General features: G+C 40.4%; 2 protein-coding genes across 3 annotated transcripts; both read right to left on the reverse strand.

Moving 5' to 3' along the window:
- Positions 1–1,052: 1,052 nt before the first annotated feature.
- On the reverse strand, positions 1,053–12,135 carry LOC119724277 (G-protein coupled receptor 183-like). Of its 2 annotated transcripts, none has more exons than XM_038195255.1 (2): positions 11,734–12,135; positions 1,053–4,049 (listed from the first exon to the last, which is right to left on the reverse strand). In XM_038195255.1, the coding sequence occupies exon 2, from the start codon at positions 3,956–3,958 to the stop codon at positions 2,714–2,716; it is 1,245 nt and encodes a 414-aa protein (XP_038051183.1). In that variant the 5' UTR covers positions 3,959–4,049; positions 11,734–12,135; the 3' UTR covers positions 1,053–2,713. The 2 variants fall into 2 exon arrangements, with proteins under 2 accessions (XP_038051183.1, XP_038051182.1); XM_038195254.1 differs by lacking the exon at positions 11,734–12,135 and adding an exon at positions 8,118–8,502.
- A 3,708-nt stretch (positions 12,136–15,843) lies between these two features.
- On the reverse strand, positions 15,844–17,539 carry LOC119724279. Its single transcript, XM_038195258.1, has 2 exons — positions 17,442–17,539; positions 15,844–17,211 (listed from the first exon to the last, which is right to left on the reverse strand). Exon 2 carries the CDS (start codon positions 17,195–17,197, stop codon positions 16,529–16,531), a length of 669 nt encoding a protein of 222 aa, XP_038051186.1. The 5' UTR covers positions 17,198–17,211; positions 17,442–17,539; the 3' UTR covers positions 15,844–16,528.
- Positions 17,540–17,554: the final 15 nt, after the last annotated feature.

Consider the following 17,554-nt stretch of genomic DNA (forward strand, 5'->3'; position numbering starts at 1 on the left):
CCTCGCAATACTCTAATACCGAAGAATTTGAGGGCATGCAGATCGTGTTTTGGCCGGCGTGGGCAATTTCGGGCCTATTTACTGCCCTGCACCCCTATGCTGAGTTTGCACTCATTAAGGGAGCCTGTCAAGTTATGACTGATAGAGGGCGGGCTAACCTCAAAGTAACCACAGACTCGAGCAGATGCAGAACAGAGTTTTATCCTTGAAGTGCCAACTCCCTGAAATATTTAATATTCAAGGAAAATGCTTACATTACTTTACTTTTAATACAAAGTATTACTTCCTTAACGACAGCAAAATTTATATCGACACAAAAAATATATATACAAGAACTATTTCGAAAAAATACAAATCGTTTCATTTTCATATTGACATCAGGAAAAAAAACTTAGACAATCGATTTGCAAATAAAGGTAGCTTATAATTAGCTTACGCGGGGTTGATCATCAGAGTAACCCAGGAGTTGACCACCGGGAATTTGGAGAAACTTACAAGAAAGCACCATCAATATTTCACGAACTAGGCTCTCATCCATGACCCCCAGCCCCCCCCCCCCCAAAAAAAAATGAGCCGGGTTCATAATTAAATAAGCCGCTCTAAAATAAATAATGTACAACATTTGCTTTTGCTGCTATTTTCAGAAATGGATACATTTTGGGGGTTATTTTATTGCAAATATTGTTACACTGAAGTTTAAGTTTTGTGTTCATAGATACTGGAAAAACTAAGAAAAACAAATACGTTCTTGTAGTCTGGTTCCCTGACCCCACCTAAAATGAAACGGAGCAATTTTTAGACATCGAGGAATTGTAAGGTCAAGGAACCAGTTCATGGGTGTGTAATCGATTGCAAACAAATGCGGACTCGCTAATTTGGGAGCAGTATTTACTAACTAAATATGATAAATTAGGAGCAGTATTTAAAAAAAACTTTCTCCCAACGCTGGTGGGCGGACTAGCGTTAGAAATTGATTTAAAAAAAAGTACACCTTTCTTGAAAATGTCAGCGCACCAGGTGCCATGATTTTACAGGATGCTTTAGACTGTCATTCACTGAAGGTCATTTCGTGATAAATTGGTAGTTTTGTTTGTTGATATTTGCAAATGTTGTATATTCCCTTTAAGGAACAGTTCAATTATACACGTAACTCTTGCTGAGTGTGTTTACTTTCTTCTCCGGATAAATATTATGTACATAATTATAACCTTGGAGATGGTATTATAAGATTCGAAGTAAAAAAATAGTATTACACTGTCTTCGAATTTCTTGTATTGGTTTATAATACAAATATGCAACTGTTACTATTACTGTTTGATTTAAACGAGTCTCGTTTGTGGGATATTATAACATACTTCAAGTCAAACCTACATTAGAAAAGCCTTGAAGATTAAAATATTAATTCTTATTATCTGTTTTGTTTTATAAAATATGTCATGCATGCAATAACTGCTTGAACAAAAAAAGTATCTCTTTGGTGACATTCATAACACACTTGAAGTCAAAACTACATTAGAAAAGCCTTGAAGATTAAAATTTTAATTCTTTTTTCCTGTTTTGTTTTATTAAACATGTCACGCAAGTGTTACAGTCTGCTTGAAAAAAATATCTCTTTGGTGATATTCACGACACACTTGAAGCCAAAACTACATTAGAAAAAAAATGAAGAAAAATATTTAATTTAGAAGGTGTTGTTTCTCAAGCACCTCTCCTTAAAACATCAATCAACGATCCTGCTCAAAGAAAATGTTTTTTTTTTCTGAACAATTAAACCTTTATTTTTCTTCATGTCCCTCATTTCAAAGAAATGCAAGCTAGTGTAACTATGTCGCTTTACTGATGGCAAGACAGAACGGCACACTTCCCCAGGGCTGAGATAAACTGCGTATTACCGAGCAACAGGCACGTTGCTCACGGTATTTAACTTTATAAGAACAATCTCGTTCCTTGAATAAACACGTTTGGCGAACTTCGTTCAAGTACCCCCTCAATGGTTGAAATGAAAAAGAGCGTCGATAGATCATTAGTATAACCATATAATATTCAGTATAAACATACAATGTGAACGCTGTACAGTATTTGTCAAATCGCCCTCTTTGGTTTGATCACAGAGTCCGTTAATGCAAAATGATATGATGTCTAGAAAAAAAGTATATATGGGCTATGAATAAGGGAATAAAATGTGTGCTTGACCGGTTTTAAACACTATGTTTAAGACCGGTTTGGAGTCTGGACGTTGATAATGACCCGAGCCGAAGGCAGGGGTCATTATCAGCGTCCAGTCTCAAAACAGGTCTAGACTTATTAATTTAATAGCTATATGAAGGAAAATAGCGGCATTTACAATAACAATAGTTTACAGTGTCTGTTTCCCTGCTAACCGGGTAAAGACATTACAGTGGTTTTGAGAGAATTGGCCGGCCATACGCCTGTGTGTGCGTTCACGTTGGGTCAAAGGACAATAATAACAATGGGTCGATGCCAAATGAGTGCACTCTCTTACATTTCCCTTTCAGTAAATTCTAAGTTAGAAAAAAATAAATACATCTTCCTATGGCAAGCAAGCTGCGGACATGATTTAAACATTGGTATATCCAAAGCTCAAATACGGTTCAGTTTGTTGTAGCGTTTATAGTCTTAAAACTACTAATTATCATATTGTCTTGTAATGCAACGACTTGCTATAAACTAAATGTATGAATAAATGCATACTTTACGACGTTCCGTTGGTGTTGTGTGTCTGATTTGAGGTGGCCTTCTTTGCAGGAAATGGTGAACCCTCAGGCGAGGCAGTATTCTCCGGAGTCCGCGAGATACTGGCGTTGTCGTGCCGCGTCAGCTTAAACATCTTGCCGAGTTTCTCCCGGCGAGTCGACCACTTGCTGCTGGTGGAGGCCGGATCGCGGAACAGTTCGTTGTCGGACTCGTCCGCGCGGTCGAAAGCGCCACACCGACACCTCAACATGAGTAGGACCCGAACGCGGAACTGCCGCAGTCGGAAGGCGTAGACGAACGGATTGATGCAGCAATTCATGAAACCTAGGATCACAGTGAAGTGGTACCACCCACCGTTAAAATCCAGCGGGCCTCCGAGGTTGAACTGGACGAACGTGGTTTGGTTGGGAGTCCAGCAGATGACGAACAGGATGAAGAGGATCAAGAGCGTCATGGTGATGTCTCGACGAACTTTCTTCTTGGCTGGTTTGAAGACGGAGCCAGCTCTCTCTGGTTTGACTTTGACCATAGTGGGAGTCCTACACGCCAGCTCCTTCCTCCGTAAGGTTCTGACGATGGAGAAGAAGCACACGCCCATGACGCAAATTGGAGTTATGAGCTCCCACAGGAACAGCAGGACACCAAAGAAAGGCTGTCCGACTTGATCCCAGGATGCAACAGTCACACAGGTACCGTTGACCACTGTGTAACCCCACAAAGGCTGACCCCACTGCATGATGGGACATAACAGCCAGATGACGACAACGAAGATCTTGGTGTTGCGTCGAGTGAAGCGTTTGGCGTAGGTCAACGGGTGCACCACGGCTATGTAACGCTCCAGCGAGATCAGCGTCAGGTTGTACGTGGAGATGGCGAAGAAGTAAAAGATGAGGAATCGAGTCCACCAGAATCGACAGAGCCACTCGCCGGTACTGCCGGTAGTCGGCAACCGGTGTCGATACACCCTGGTGATACCGAATATTATTAAGACGAAACTCGATACCAGATCGGCCACGGCTTGCGTGAAGATGAGCAAACTGACCTGGTTCCGTTTGGATTTGATCGTCTTGAACACGATGCAGGCGAAGAGGTTGCCTACCAGACCGAAGCAGCCAATGATGCAGTAGATGGCGATTCCGAATTTGTCACTGGGCGAAAGCTCGTCCCGGTCGGCGTAGACGGTCATCGAAGTTGTGGGAGTCGTCTTGGGAGTTTCTTGCATCATAGTGGTTGCGTTTTCCATCTTTGCTTGATGGTATCGATGCTGTCAGATTGGCGATCAGACTCGGTGAAGGTCCGTCTCGAAGCTCAGTGGTGTGCTCAGCTTTTCAATCCTTCGGTTGAAAATAACACAAAGCAATAATGAGTAGGCTATGGTTTTAAACAGGCGAAACATTCCCCTGTCCTTACGTGAATTCACGCCCTCGGTCGTAACGTGCTCCACGCAATGAATTCTGATTGGTTCATCACACGGTCACTGTACTCACTACTGATGACCAATGGCTGAGCAAGAAAATTACGTCACTTTTAACAATGACTTTGGGCATTATTGTCCCACCAATTTACATACAATAATCGTTAAGTAAATTTATGTAAAAACAAATTGAATAATATTGAGACAGAAACAAGGAAGCAACGCACTTCCCATGTCCTCAAGACTGCTGCACTGAACTTGAAATTGGGAAATATTGTAACTGCTACAATGATTTCAACGGTATGTTCTGTACTTTCCTGTAAGAAATGAGACCCTTCAGTGTAGCGTGTGGTATCCTGAAACCATACCTCGCCTAACAACACATAAGAGGTCAAACAGTTAGGCTGCATTTGTGTTTTAGTTCCTTCACACTGAATAAAAAGCCATCAAAACTTCGCAGTGGTTTAGTGATTCGCAATATTATTGATTAGAATACTCATCGTGCACGAGAAAACACTTGAAATGAGGAAAAAGGAAACCAAAATGGCGATATTGTTTTCCTACTTCCGTGAACTTATTTTTATTTTTTAAAGACGACTTCAGGAATGAGAAAAAGGGGAGCTTGAGGTCGTCGACCGGGGAAAAAATGACATCAATTCGGTCACAATTTTTTAATGAAAAAGAAACGATCTATTGATTGAAATCCTTGTTTCATTAACCATAATCTCAAGTTCCATGGCTCAATGGTTAAGAACCGACAGACGTCTTGTAGCGGCTGCACCGTTAATCCCCAACGCCCTCCATAGGTCGACATGTCCGTATAGCCTAGAGCCATTCAATTTAAGCTCCTCAGAATAACGTAAATCTCAAAATCTGCAGAAGAGATGGGAAATATAGTCGCTACAAAAACATGCCGATCGTTTTAGCTTTCCATTTGATTTTGAGTTCGATTTCGATTTCAAATGCTAATCGTCCAGCCATTTTCAATGACCAAAAATTAAGTTTTTTTGACTTTTTTTTCATTTGAACCCAGTTCAGTCCACTATGGCCCATAATTATGTTAAGTCATGACTGTATTCCACTCAAATTTAACTAAATCGGGAAGCTGTTTCTTAAGTGGAGGAGGAAATAAAATTAAAAAAACAACATTTTCTTATCTTTAACTACCGTGACATTTTGACACCACTTTTGATTGTCGAGGGGCGAGTTTATCTACACAAAAGCGAGTGTTTTATACTGATTAGCCTCGCGGAAACAGATGATGTAGTCTACGGATCCGGGCCTCAGATCTGACGGCTCTTCTTACCGTAAGCGAAGTCTCAACTGACCGTAGCAGGAATTCCCCCACTTTACACCGATCCGATTCTGACATTACGACACTGATTAAAGGGGAATGCATTGTGCGAAATACCACAGCGAGCATAGAGCGTACCAGTGGTGGAGAGACAGCCAGTAACCACACAAACATGGGCAAAGTGATTGGTCGATAGGTTTAATTACCGCATTTCGTGGTCTAGCAAGATATTTTTGGTTTGTGCGCATGCGTACATCTGTAATTTGAGAATTCTGGGGTCACTGAGTCAGCCAAGGAGTGCAAATGCTGCGCTTTTAGCACAGAAATGAGATCGTAATCTCAAATCGTAAGCGGGGCCATTAATGTACAGCTCCATTATTAAATTGTATCCGTTTGAGCAAGAATGTATGGAACGCCAAAGCTGCCTTTTATGGTTCATATCGCTCCATGGTCAGACTCGTCCCTCCATTCGGCCAACTCATTCAAGTCCGCGAATTCGTCACTCTTTTTTTAGCGAAATCATTATTTCATGAGCTTTATCATTCGGTTCTGTGATTTCAACATTCGGCAAAATCAGTATTTCATTCACTGTGGCGAAATCATCATTTTATTTCCGCCAAATCGTCACGTTCAAACGGCCAATTCCCCAAATCATTCGGCGAATTCATCAGCATGAATTCGCTGAATGAAATGATGAAATTGCCGAACAGAATGGTGAATTTGCACAATGAAATTGGAATTCGCACAGAAAAGAATGTGGAATTCGGAGCCAAAAAAATGATGAAATTGCCGAATGGAATGATGAAATTGCCGAATGGAATGATGAATTTGCCGAATGGAATGATGAATTTGCCGAATAGAATGATGAATTTGCCGAATAGAATGATGAATTTGCCGAATAGAATGATGAATTTGCCGAATAGAATGATGAATTTGCCGAATAGAATGATGAATTTGCCGAATAGAATGATGAATTTGCCGAATAGAATGATGAATTTGCCGAATGGGATGATGAATTTGCCGAATGGAATGATGAATTTGCCGAATGGAATGATGAATTTGCCGAATCGAATTATCAATCTGACGAATCAAATGATAGCGAGCTATCAAAGGCAGCTAACTTTGGCGTCGATCCCATCATAAGGAGGATTAGAGGATTAGGAACAGTTATGAGCATTCTTGCACGTACTTACAAATCCGTCCATTCTCTGACTGAAACTATACATCTGAAAAATTCAAAGCTTATGCAAATGATTCCCCAGGATTCCTAATTCTCCACATTTCTGTGGCGGTGTAGACCTACTCGATTTCCCCTCGACCTTACCATACAGTATTTACATGATCTTGTAGTTACCGACTGCAAACGTTAAAAGCCATTGCAAGTTTCGGTTAAGCCATAACTAGTAAGATTCTTAAATGCTGCGTGAAATGCATACGTACACTATAGTGAAATAAGGTTGTGGGCACACGATGGAAAAATATCTCTTTGTGAGAAAGCGGTGGTACCGGAAAATACTGGAAGAGTGGACATCGAAATTTCGACCACTGTGCTCAGTCACAGACCGCCATTAACACCGGAGTGTAGTCAACCTTAGCCCCATAAATGTGGCCTATTTACTGGACTGCCTCCGTAAACATAGGCCACACATCCACATGTACAAAAAAGTGTCGCACTTTGCCAAATTTTGATTTTCGCATTTAGGCTTAGTTTGTAGGGTTTTTTGCTTAAGAAGCATACTCACCCTCTTTATAGGCTAATCAGAAAGTGCTGCCTTTTTTCAGATGTATATTTTTCGTGCAATTTCCAGATTCATTTTTACACGTTTGCGTATCAAAATTTCAACATGAAATTTTACAAAAATTAGACATCTGAAAAAGGCAGCACTTTCTGATTAGCCTATAAAGAGGGTTAGTATGCTTCTAAAGCAAAAAAATCGTACAAACTAAGCCTAAATGTGAAAATCAAAATTTGGCAAAGTGCGACACGTTTTTGTACATGTGGATGTGTGGCATATGTTTACGGAGGCAGTCCAGTAAAATAGGCCACATTTATGGGGCTAAGTCAACCTAAATGTATCCGTTCTACTGTCGTTCACCTTGAGAAGCAACATGGCGATTTATGGTACAGCCACGCCGGAAACTGACTGGATTTACGAAAACTACCGAACACCCATGTGTTCTAGCGCCGGGAATGGAGAAATTCATTCCCCACTTGAAGGGCACTGCTCTGGCTTCGGTCGAGCAGTAACTCTGTTGCGTTTGTGTTATTGCTGATGGATCATTACAGTGCGAGAGGACTGCGATATTGACAGGAAGATTTCGAATGTACAGCAAGCACTAATTGGGAATAACATCACTCTACAGAAGTATGCATTGGTAAGTTTTCAGTGTTCAATTTTTCATTTCGTTAATTTGAGCTGTTAAATTTATTATCTCTATTTGTCCACGGATAGCAATGACATTTTTCGAACGGATATAAACTTGATATATCGGTTTTACAATAAAAGGGATATAAAAGTGGAAATTGCGATAAAATGAACCCAACAAATGTCTTTCCAATAAATGAAAAATATTTCAAGATCACTCCGAAAATATAGACGGAAACACATGATAATCAAGGAACACGACTCAAGAAGAAAGTTTGCCTCTAAGTTTCACTTCACATACAAACAGTTTGTAATCGACAACACTTACCCGTCTGCGAAAATTAAGCGCGACAAGCTGTCACTGCGATACTGCACGTTGTTCGAAATCCAAGAAATTTCATAACTTTAGTCCAGTTTTCAAAAACTGATTGTGACACAAAGTTGTCGATGTAAAGACAGAACTCTGGAAAGGGGACTGACACACTATACATCCTGGTTTGCACACCAAGGGTCTTATATGTGGTTTATAGCAGGAAGTACGTGGTGTACGCACTCAGGAAATGTCAGAAGGGTCTAGAGCCACAAAGTAATTTCCGCTAGGCAGTTTAATATGTTTAAAGCAAGATTGTTTGCTTTGTCCGTGAACTACTGGTGTTGCCAATGGGTGTTTGAACTGTGTAAAATGGTCCGTGTTGACTGACTGCTTCGCAACAGACCCTTTGCAGCTGACGTCACAGCTGAGGGCAGGTCTTTTTTTCTCTCTGATACGCATGAGTGGACAGTTTGTACTTTCATTTTCACTGAATTTAAACAACCAAAAAAATGCCCTCAGCAAGGGCGCACCGTGCAAGGTTGTAATTTTTATTTTATTTTTACAATTGCAAGACGGAAAATGCACCCTTAATTTTTGTCCAACTCCACGAATCTTCAAGTTTAAAGGACAATACCTGCCCGAATTCCCGCTTGAGCTTTTAGTCTGTAATCATTAAAATTAACTGTTTGTGCCGTATACATGTTGTACATAATGTTGAATGTAGCAGATTAAAACGTCCCTTTAAATGGGCTTTTCCCACTGTTATGATTACATTCGAACACCACAGGAAACACATGCAGATTCACCCGACCAGATGATTTGACAAGTAATTCCGGTTGAAGTTCTTGCTCGAGGTCACAGACCTCTCGGAAAGTGTAGCATATCGTACACGATTTGCACGTAGCAAAAATACTGGACGTAGCAGCGATCGAGGCCATTTTGACAGCAGCACAAAACCGTACAGGTTACGATGGCTAAAAGTGAAAGTTCAACGAATCTTAAAGTTAAGAAAAGCTGTAAACATGAGGAACAAAGCTAATTACTTTCTTGCTCCGAAATTTTTGAAATTACAGAAACTAATACTCCACCATAGGAAGCAAACAGAGGGATTTAATGTTTAGTGAACTGTCCTGCTCACGGACGTTTTCGAGTTTTGGTTGGTTCGGCTCGGCTCGGCTCGGCTCGGCTCGATTCGAAAGAGATCGGTACGGTTCCACTAGATTCGGTTTGGTTCGGATCACTTCGTGTTTGGTTCGGCAAACTTCATGAAATAGGAATGGTGGTTTGCATATAAATTATTCATCAGCATTCAAAATTCTTAAAAGGGATAGGCCTAGTGAATATTCACTAGCTGAAAAATACTACGCCAAATAAAATACATTAACTTTTTTTTAGTTTACATTTTCATTATTAATGCTTATCAACTGTCCTACCATTAAGAATTGCCTTTGATAACTGTGCCAGTGTGATATTTCCATCTTAACTCGATATGAGGAACACCGTGACTAGAATGGACACAAAGGGAAATCGAACAAAGCGAAGCGAAGTGATATCAGACAATAACAATGTATAACTTGAGTGACAAAGAATGAATCAAACGAACAAAAGATTCGAAATTCGATCATTGCTGCGTGCATCTCTCGGTCCAAATTGCTATCCATAGTTCGTCATTGAAGAGACCACGTGTACCACCATTCATTAACCTGTTCACGTGGATTCGCGCGATCGTTACTTGATTACATTCTAATGCTATTGAATGCGGCTCCAAATAGCCATTTTGTTTAATTTCAAATTGGTTGCATCTTTTACAATGGGGTGCGTGGATCATTAATTATCTTCTCCGCAGTTCTTCGCAGCAACGCCAGTACAAAGTACAATTGATTTAATTTGTGGTTTGTTTTAAATCCTGTCCACGAAAAGTGAAAATTGCAGATATTGTATCCCACATCTCATTGTAGACCTAACGACTACAGTTCGCCGAGATATTTTGTGATTTTGTGAACTGTTTTGTGTTGTGGTTTGTTTTTAGGAGGAGATGTCGTGTTTTCTTTTCCATGCGTTTCCAAAACATATTATGAAAGTCAGTTGAGTGTTAGACTGTTAGTTCTTATTTCAAATTTACGATTTCATTCCAAACGTATGTAGGTATAAAGACACCTGGCGTGGCGTTGTGAACGAGATCTCGGTTGCGACCGCTAGATGATGATGAAGTTGTTCGTTTGCTTTTATGCAGAATTATTTTCCCCGAAACAGAAATGAAAGATTACACAAACAGAACGAGTACCGTGAGTCACTATTTATCATGTTACCCACAGATACCAATCAACTATGTAAATACGCATAACAAACGGATCATGCATTTTATGTTTTTATGTAAATAATGACATGGTGTACTATCAACAGTCGAGCTCCGCATGTTGGATGTACTGCATTGCAGGCGGTATTGTACGCGGTACGCGGTAGGCCTACTTTATACTTCATACTTCATGTACTTGTGTTGAACTTTTGGCTGGTACACATAGGCTTTTGTAATGGCGGCGTTCAGGTACATGTACATTGCTTCGCAGAACTAAACTGACCTGATCGAAACTGTTTTCGTTAGAGTGTTTACACCTCATAGGGCTCGGTTCAGGACCCACGGTGAATGCCTAGTCATCGCAAAGCCTTTGTTGCCAAAAATATGAATGGATTAGTCCCTGAAAAAAAATATAGGCCTATTCTATTTTTGTGTTGCGCTTCACCTCAGTACAAAAGTAGGTCACTTCGAATTGTGTTTTCTTTTTACGCTTATCAGGCTAAATTCAAGACGCAAAATGTCGGCCAAAACGAAAGTCAAATTTTTAATTATTTAATATTTACAGAAAAACAGCTGTTGAGATCGTTCTTTTTTTCTCAATTTCGTTAGTGGATTTGATTTGATTTGAATTGATTTAGTTCCAATCATCACAATAATTGTAAAAAAAAAAATGAACAATTAAATTGAACAGACTATACAAGTGAATGATGGAGTCTGGCAGAAAACCAAGGCCTACACTTGGCCGAACCCCGTGAATATACCGTTGAGCTTAGGTTTATCAACACCAAAAATATCTAAACTGAAATAGATAGCTTTTAGACTTAACAACAACAAATGGTTACATAAATAACAGTAATAATAGAACTAAATATTAAACATTAAATAAAGATAAGTATAAAGATGAAAGATTAGGTAAAGAGTGAAGATTTGGATATGTATATTTTACATATAAAAGCTTCCTGAGAAATTAATACTGATTTAATTAGAATTCTTCAAGAGATATTTCTTGACGTATTTTTAAAAACTACAAATTGACCTAAGCATGCACATTTAAATCGTCTCTCTTTTGTTATTGAAAGAGAATTGGATATAAGTAACCTCTAAATGAAAGGGCGTTTTGGTGCAAACGTGCAGCCAGTTTAAAGGTCGTGAAGACGACAAATCGCCGGAAGAAAAAAATATAACTTTTGACAACAAAATGTAGGTTAATGGAGAAATCGAAATGGCACTGAGCAAATCACGGCTTGATGGACGATATACATAATTATGTCCAGGTCTCGCTTAATATACCAAGCTTTTACATTATACAAGGATTTCTAAATGCCGTCAACTCACCGTGAATGATTGCAATCTGCCGGCAGTTGATTGTCTGCTCGTCAACGAGACAGGAGTCCGCACGGAAGAAAATAAAACCGAAGAATGAGATGGGATGAGGAATAACATGCATGAATTGCAGTGAACGTTGTTAACGTATATACCGGTGGATGTGACTTGAATCCTGGTCGGGGAATCATCACATGACTGAGTTCCTGCTCTGTCAGTGCGCAGTCATTTATAATGTCTCGTCAAACGCCAGTGCTTTTTATCGCCAACGTTATCACATAGACAGAGCCATTAGTTTTGGCTTCATAAAGTTAAGAACTAGTCAAAACGTGGCTGATTCTATCAGTGTGCTCAGTCATAATAATTCACGAATCCCCCTTTCTGCGTTTGGTTCCAAAGGTCGGGTACTTTATGAGAAGTCAGCCGTTTAGGCCTACATGTAATTTGTTTTTTTCTTTCCTCGTTTTACAGTATGGAGCGCAAAATAGGCATATAGTTTTTGCCTGTAAGCCTACTTGTTGAATTGAAAATTCATCAGTATTTTTTTCCAGCGGCAAATGGCCTTTGCAAACTGGTTAGGTTGGGATTTTTTTAATGTGACTGGTGCGCTTTTTGTCTCATCGGTGAATTTTTCTGATTATAAAGTATGTATTTATTTACAGTATTTTTGTGTGAAATATAATAATCAAACTTTATTAAAACAAAGATTGAAACAACGTTTCAAGCCTAGGCTATTTCTGTAGGCTATGAGCAGGGCATTACAAGGCTGACAATACAATACATTCAAGACTAGACAAGGACAAAATACGAACAATGAGAAACAGTAAAATAAAACGGTTTCGAAACAGTTAAAAATGGTAAAAACATGCGATGAACAAAATTACGTTGAGTCATAAGAACAACTCTGCAGATTAAGACGTCGAACATACTTTAAAAGATTTACATGATGAAAGGCAGTTTTTGCCAAGTTGATTCTTTCCTGGAATTGAAGATGGCATAAGAGGCTAAAATGGCTACTTTGGATATAGGTATATGTCTAAAATGAGCTGCAGTTTTGGCCGATCTATTGACAGCTTTTAGCAAAGCACCAATGCAGTTGTTATTGTCTTTAGTTATCAGTCCACGGTAGCCTACTTCAAAGCAGATTGGTTTACAGTCGTACCCCCTCTCCTCAATACCAGCTGCAAGTGGAGCATAGATCTCTTTGATTTGCTGGGGGATGTCAAAACGTAGCAGGAGTGACCGAGAACACTTTGGATGTCTAGTTTGTATGTTACTCTCCTGACTACAGGGGTGGAAAATAAAACGATTTTTCTAACCAGATGGGGGAAAAAAATACAACAGAAGGGACGGAATCAACTTTGGCTTCCCATAGGCCTATTCAGCAGAGCGTACCTCGAACTAATAAACGAAGGTGTCCTCTGACATCACAATAATATGTTAAAGGGAAAATACAACATTTGCAAACATCAAAAAATAAAACTACCAAATCATTTTGAAATACCTTGCTGGACTGTTAGTGAATGACAGTGTAAAGCATCCTGTAAAATCATGGCACCTGGTATACTGTCATTTTCAAGAAAAGTAGTATTTTTGTATCAATTTCCAACGCTGGTCGGCCGATCAGCGTTGGAAAAACTGGCTTTGTTTCAAATACTGGCCCCAATTGACCATCGAACTTGTTTGCAATCGATTACACACCTATGAACGGGTACAAGCCAGCTAGACTGGTTCCCTGACCTTACAATTCCCCAATGTATGTAAACTGCTCTGTTTCTTCTTATATGGAGTCAGGGAACCAGACTACAGAAAAATGATTGTTTTTCTTGGTTTTTATAGTACCGGCACAAACAGTCCTGGAGTTCGATAGTTCTGCTGGTACCGTTGGTAAATATAATAATTCATAGATTCAAAACTGCTAAGCTTATCGTCTTAATATAATTGTCAGATAATATTCATGTCTCTTTTCTTAATGCCTTAGGATTATTATTCATGTTTATATAAACGCATCACTTGATATCCGGGGAATTTATACACGAAAGCCTGAACGTTAACAATTCGTTTGTATCCAAATGTATTCCCCTATACCTATGGTACGAGCTTCCTCTGAAAGCAGCCTACGGTGAAAAGTCATTGCTTTTTTATATAAACAGATCTTGGTGACTGGAAAATAAAACTTTTGAAGTAAAAAACGAAATATGTTTTCAAACTATGAAGTTAAATGTACGGTAACCTTCCGAGTTGAGCACTAAGTCCGAAATTTCGGACTTAATGAGGCGTCAGACTTATGAAGCGTCGGACTTATGAGGCGTGCATGACATATATTTATTCCACCTCATATGTCCCACGCCTCATAAGTCCGACGCCTCATAGCTCCGACGCCTCATAAGTCCGAAACAGCGTTTGTCCATTGTCGGACTTATGAGGTGTCGGACCTATGAGGCGTCGGACTTATGATACGGCCCCAGCTAAGCGACGGCAATCTACGACACCCACCCCGACCCAACAACGACTGCTAATTTAAACTGTCTCGTAGATTGGCGCTTTCATTTTCAAAATATTAGTTCTTGAGACTTAGACTTAACTTAAATAGAATGAGCAGTTATGTGTCAGTCATCAGATGACAAATCAATCGGCAAAGGCAAATTTAAACTAACGACTAAAGATTGTCCCCAAATATTACGTTTGCACGGTTTTACCGAAACATGTAATGTGTTGAAAATCAAAAAAGTAACAACATTGTTTTTGCGAAGTTCCAGTTATACCAATACATTTCTTACCTGTCTCAGATCCAGGCAGACCAAGGCGCTTTGCTTTCCACACCCGATGCCGGTTGATACAGATTTCAAACTGTCACACTTATTTAATAAACTAGAAATTCTGCGAACACATATTCAGAAATACACCCCGAAGATTGATCGTTGATTCCAGCTGCGAAGAAAGGCGCGGCACTATGGTGTTGATTATTAATGTTGCACTCATGTCCAAACGACTGTGAAATGTTGCATCTAACAAAACCGCCGGACTGACTTGCGTATGGTACATGTATTCCCAACACAGGGACTTTGCCACATTGTATTTCTTTTTTTTTCAGCGCGGACTATATTCTGCTCACTAATGATATTATACTCATTATGTCCAATCCTTGACTTTCCCTGGCCAATAACAATGACGCACACAGACGAGGAAGCATTGTTTGTGTATTGTCGTAAGTAGTCTGCGACAGCGTGGCCGGAAACGTAGGCATATGAACATCGCAGACAACGCCTCAGGACGCAGACTCGTCCATGGCGTTCGTATAGGATTATGACGCCGTCGGCGCCGCCCCACGATCGAAGATGATTTGCGGCACGCAGTGCGGCCTTTCTGCAAATCTTCGGGGAAATTATATTGCATTATTTGCTGCAGAATGGAGTCGAAGGGCGTTTACAATGAGATTTTAGGAGCAGGACAAAAAGGAAAGAAAAGCAAGCCGAGATCGAAAGAAGTGGCACAATACGTCATAATAGAACTTTATTCATGCATCGAGAAACGGCTATTGTTATTATTCGGGCACTGTTACCGCTACGGTAAATATTTTGAAGAAAACAAATAATGTACATTTGGTTGCAAGTACATGGACATTTTACTATGTATTTTGGTAGTTGAAACAAAGGCTATTCTTATACAATTCAACCGACAAGTTTTGTATGAGTTTCGGCTTTAATTCTTGGTGATTTACAACGAATTTGAGTGAAAATTGATTCGCAAACTCGTACGCTATATAAACCTCTTTGTTTTAAATGCACCCAACACCGGGGGTCAGTTCTAAAAAGCGCAATTTTGTAGTAGGCTCTATAAATTTTATTTTATTTTTGGCGGAAAGAAAAAGATTCATCTTGACTTTCCATATCGTAGATGAGACATCGCGCGGTCTTGAAAAAAAAATGTTCGCACACGACGTGACGTACAGGACGTGCAATAGGGCGCGCAGCAAATAATTACGCGCGCATTACGCTCTGAATAATCAATCATTGTCGTTTTCGTAATCTACACGGCCAGGGGTTAGTGAGAAACGCGCACGCAGCCCACAGAGTCGAGGCTTTATACTTTAAGGATCACTTTGATCTTACTTCTCCATTATGCAGCTGCACTTTCAGAGGGATCAAGCTAGCATTAACGTGGGTGGATGTGGCCAGTTATGTTGGTGAAGAATACAGGGAGCATGGAAATCGGAAGACTTGGAGAACACGTTCCATTTCGATTAGATGTACAGGGCTTGCCGGTCGGCTTGTTTGCATTGATTAATCACCTGAAACTTGATCGTTCCCTTGCGGGATTCTGTCGCGTGTTGCCGGCCGCGAGGGACCGCAACCGACACGAACAACGGTGGGTCGTATGAGCAATTCATTCGCACGAGCTCACGTTCCAGGAATTACATTAATTTCTGCCCATTAGTAGCGAGATTAACACTCCCAGAAAGTGTGTAAGCCGTGTAAACATAATTGCAGACACTCAGAGAAAGTAGTCCGTTTGTAGGGGTGACATTAATCATTATCAATTTGATCAAGACAGTGACAGCAACTGTTTGGGGCTCAGTAGGTCAACTCAGTCGTTTTCGATAATTAAACTTTTACGTCATTTGGGTAAAAATTACAGTTACTAACTCACTAACTGTCTTTAAGCAAAATTATTCACTAACTTGGATGGAGCTGACTAACTGGGATATAATTTTTAAAAGTTATAATTATGTGTGCGGTTTCATTGGCTGAGCTTAATAAAGTGGTGGAATGAAGTTGGATCCGTGATGTCGATTGGTAGATCTACTCTATTTTCTAAACGACATTTCGGCAAAATCCTCCCCTTTCGCCAGTTTCTCTCTCAGAAGCCTTTTCAAAAGAATCTCCAGAGCGGACATATTTATCGCTTCCTCATCCTTCACCGTGAGAGGGGGCTTTTTAACTTCAGGAGGAACCGCGCCCTCTGTTGACGGGGCTGCATGATATCTGTTGGCCATCAGCCTCGAGATCAGATCCTTCGCTGGGGGCGCTCCGTCATCTCCATGGGAACCCATCGCCATAGATGAATCGTCTGGATGACCTTCACGATCTGTCTGCGTGAGGTATCTCACCGGACTGGATTCCAATCCGATGAATCGCTTCACGGGAACCTCATCACCTTCTTGACGAAGTAACCTCACTGGCAAGGTCTCATCCACCGAACCTCGTAGAAGCTTAGATACCATAGATGCGGCTGAATCGAGACTAGCAGCTGACATCATAGGGTCCCTCCATTCAGGACGGCGGAGGGGTGGTTCTGGCCGCCGGTCGGAGAGTGAGGTGCTGATGAACCTCTTGGATCGATGGAGGGAGTTGTGAGGTTCTGAGTCCCGTCTTGAAGCGGCGAACCTCATCGAGGCGTGGGTGATATCGGGGAGAGGCTTCGGGGATACGCCCGAAATAAGGAGGCTCAGCAAAACAAGAAGTGTAGCCAGCATTGTGTCAAATGAATCTGGATTGAAAAAAAAGAGACAATCCGGTGATGCAATTACTAAATGCAGGTGGAGAACAATGATTCCAAATAATTTTGAAGAGACCAAGCAAAATAGATTACAAAATAGGTTTGACTCCTTTACTCATGTTACATTGCGTGTCATCTTAAACCGTTGAAATTCGAAATACCCAAATAGGTTATAAACGTTTTGTAAAATATCCAACACATTCAAATCTTGTTAAACATACCTTTCAGCAAGCGGGAACGATGTAAGGTATGGGAGCCAACTTGAACAAAACTGCCCTTTTAGCAACGATGCAGTGGCTTTTTTTGCCTCGACGGATAGTGGACCATTGCAAAT

The sequence above is a fragment of the Patiria miniata genome, unplaced genomic scaffold (genome assembly GCF_015706575.1).
Source record: "Patiria miniata isolate m_02_andy unplaced genomic scaffold, ASM1570657v1 HiC_scaffold_18, whole genome shotgun sequence".
Lineage (NCBI taxonomy): Eukaryota > Metazoa > Echinodermata > Asteroidea > Valvatida > Asterinidae > Patiria > Patiria miniata.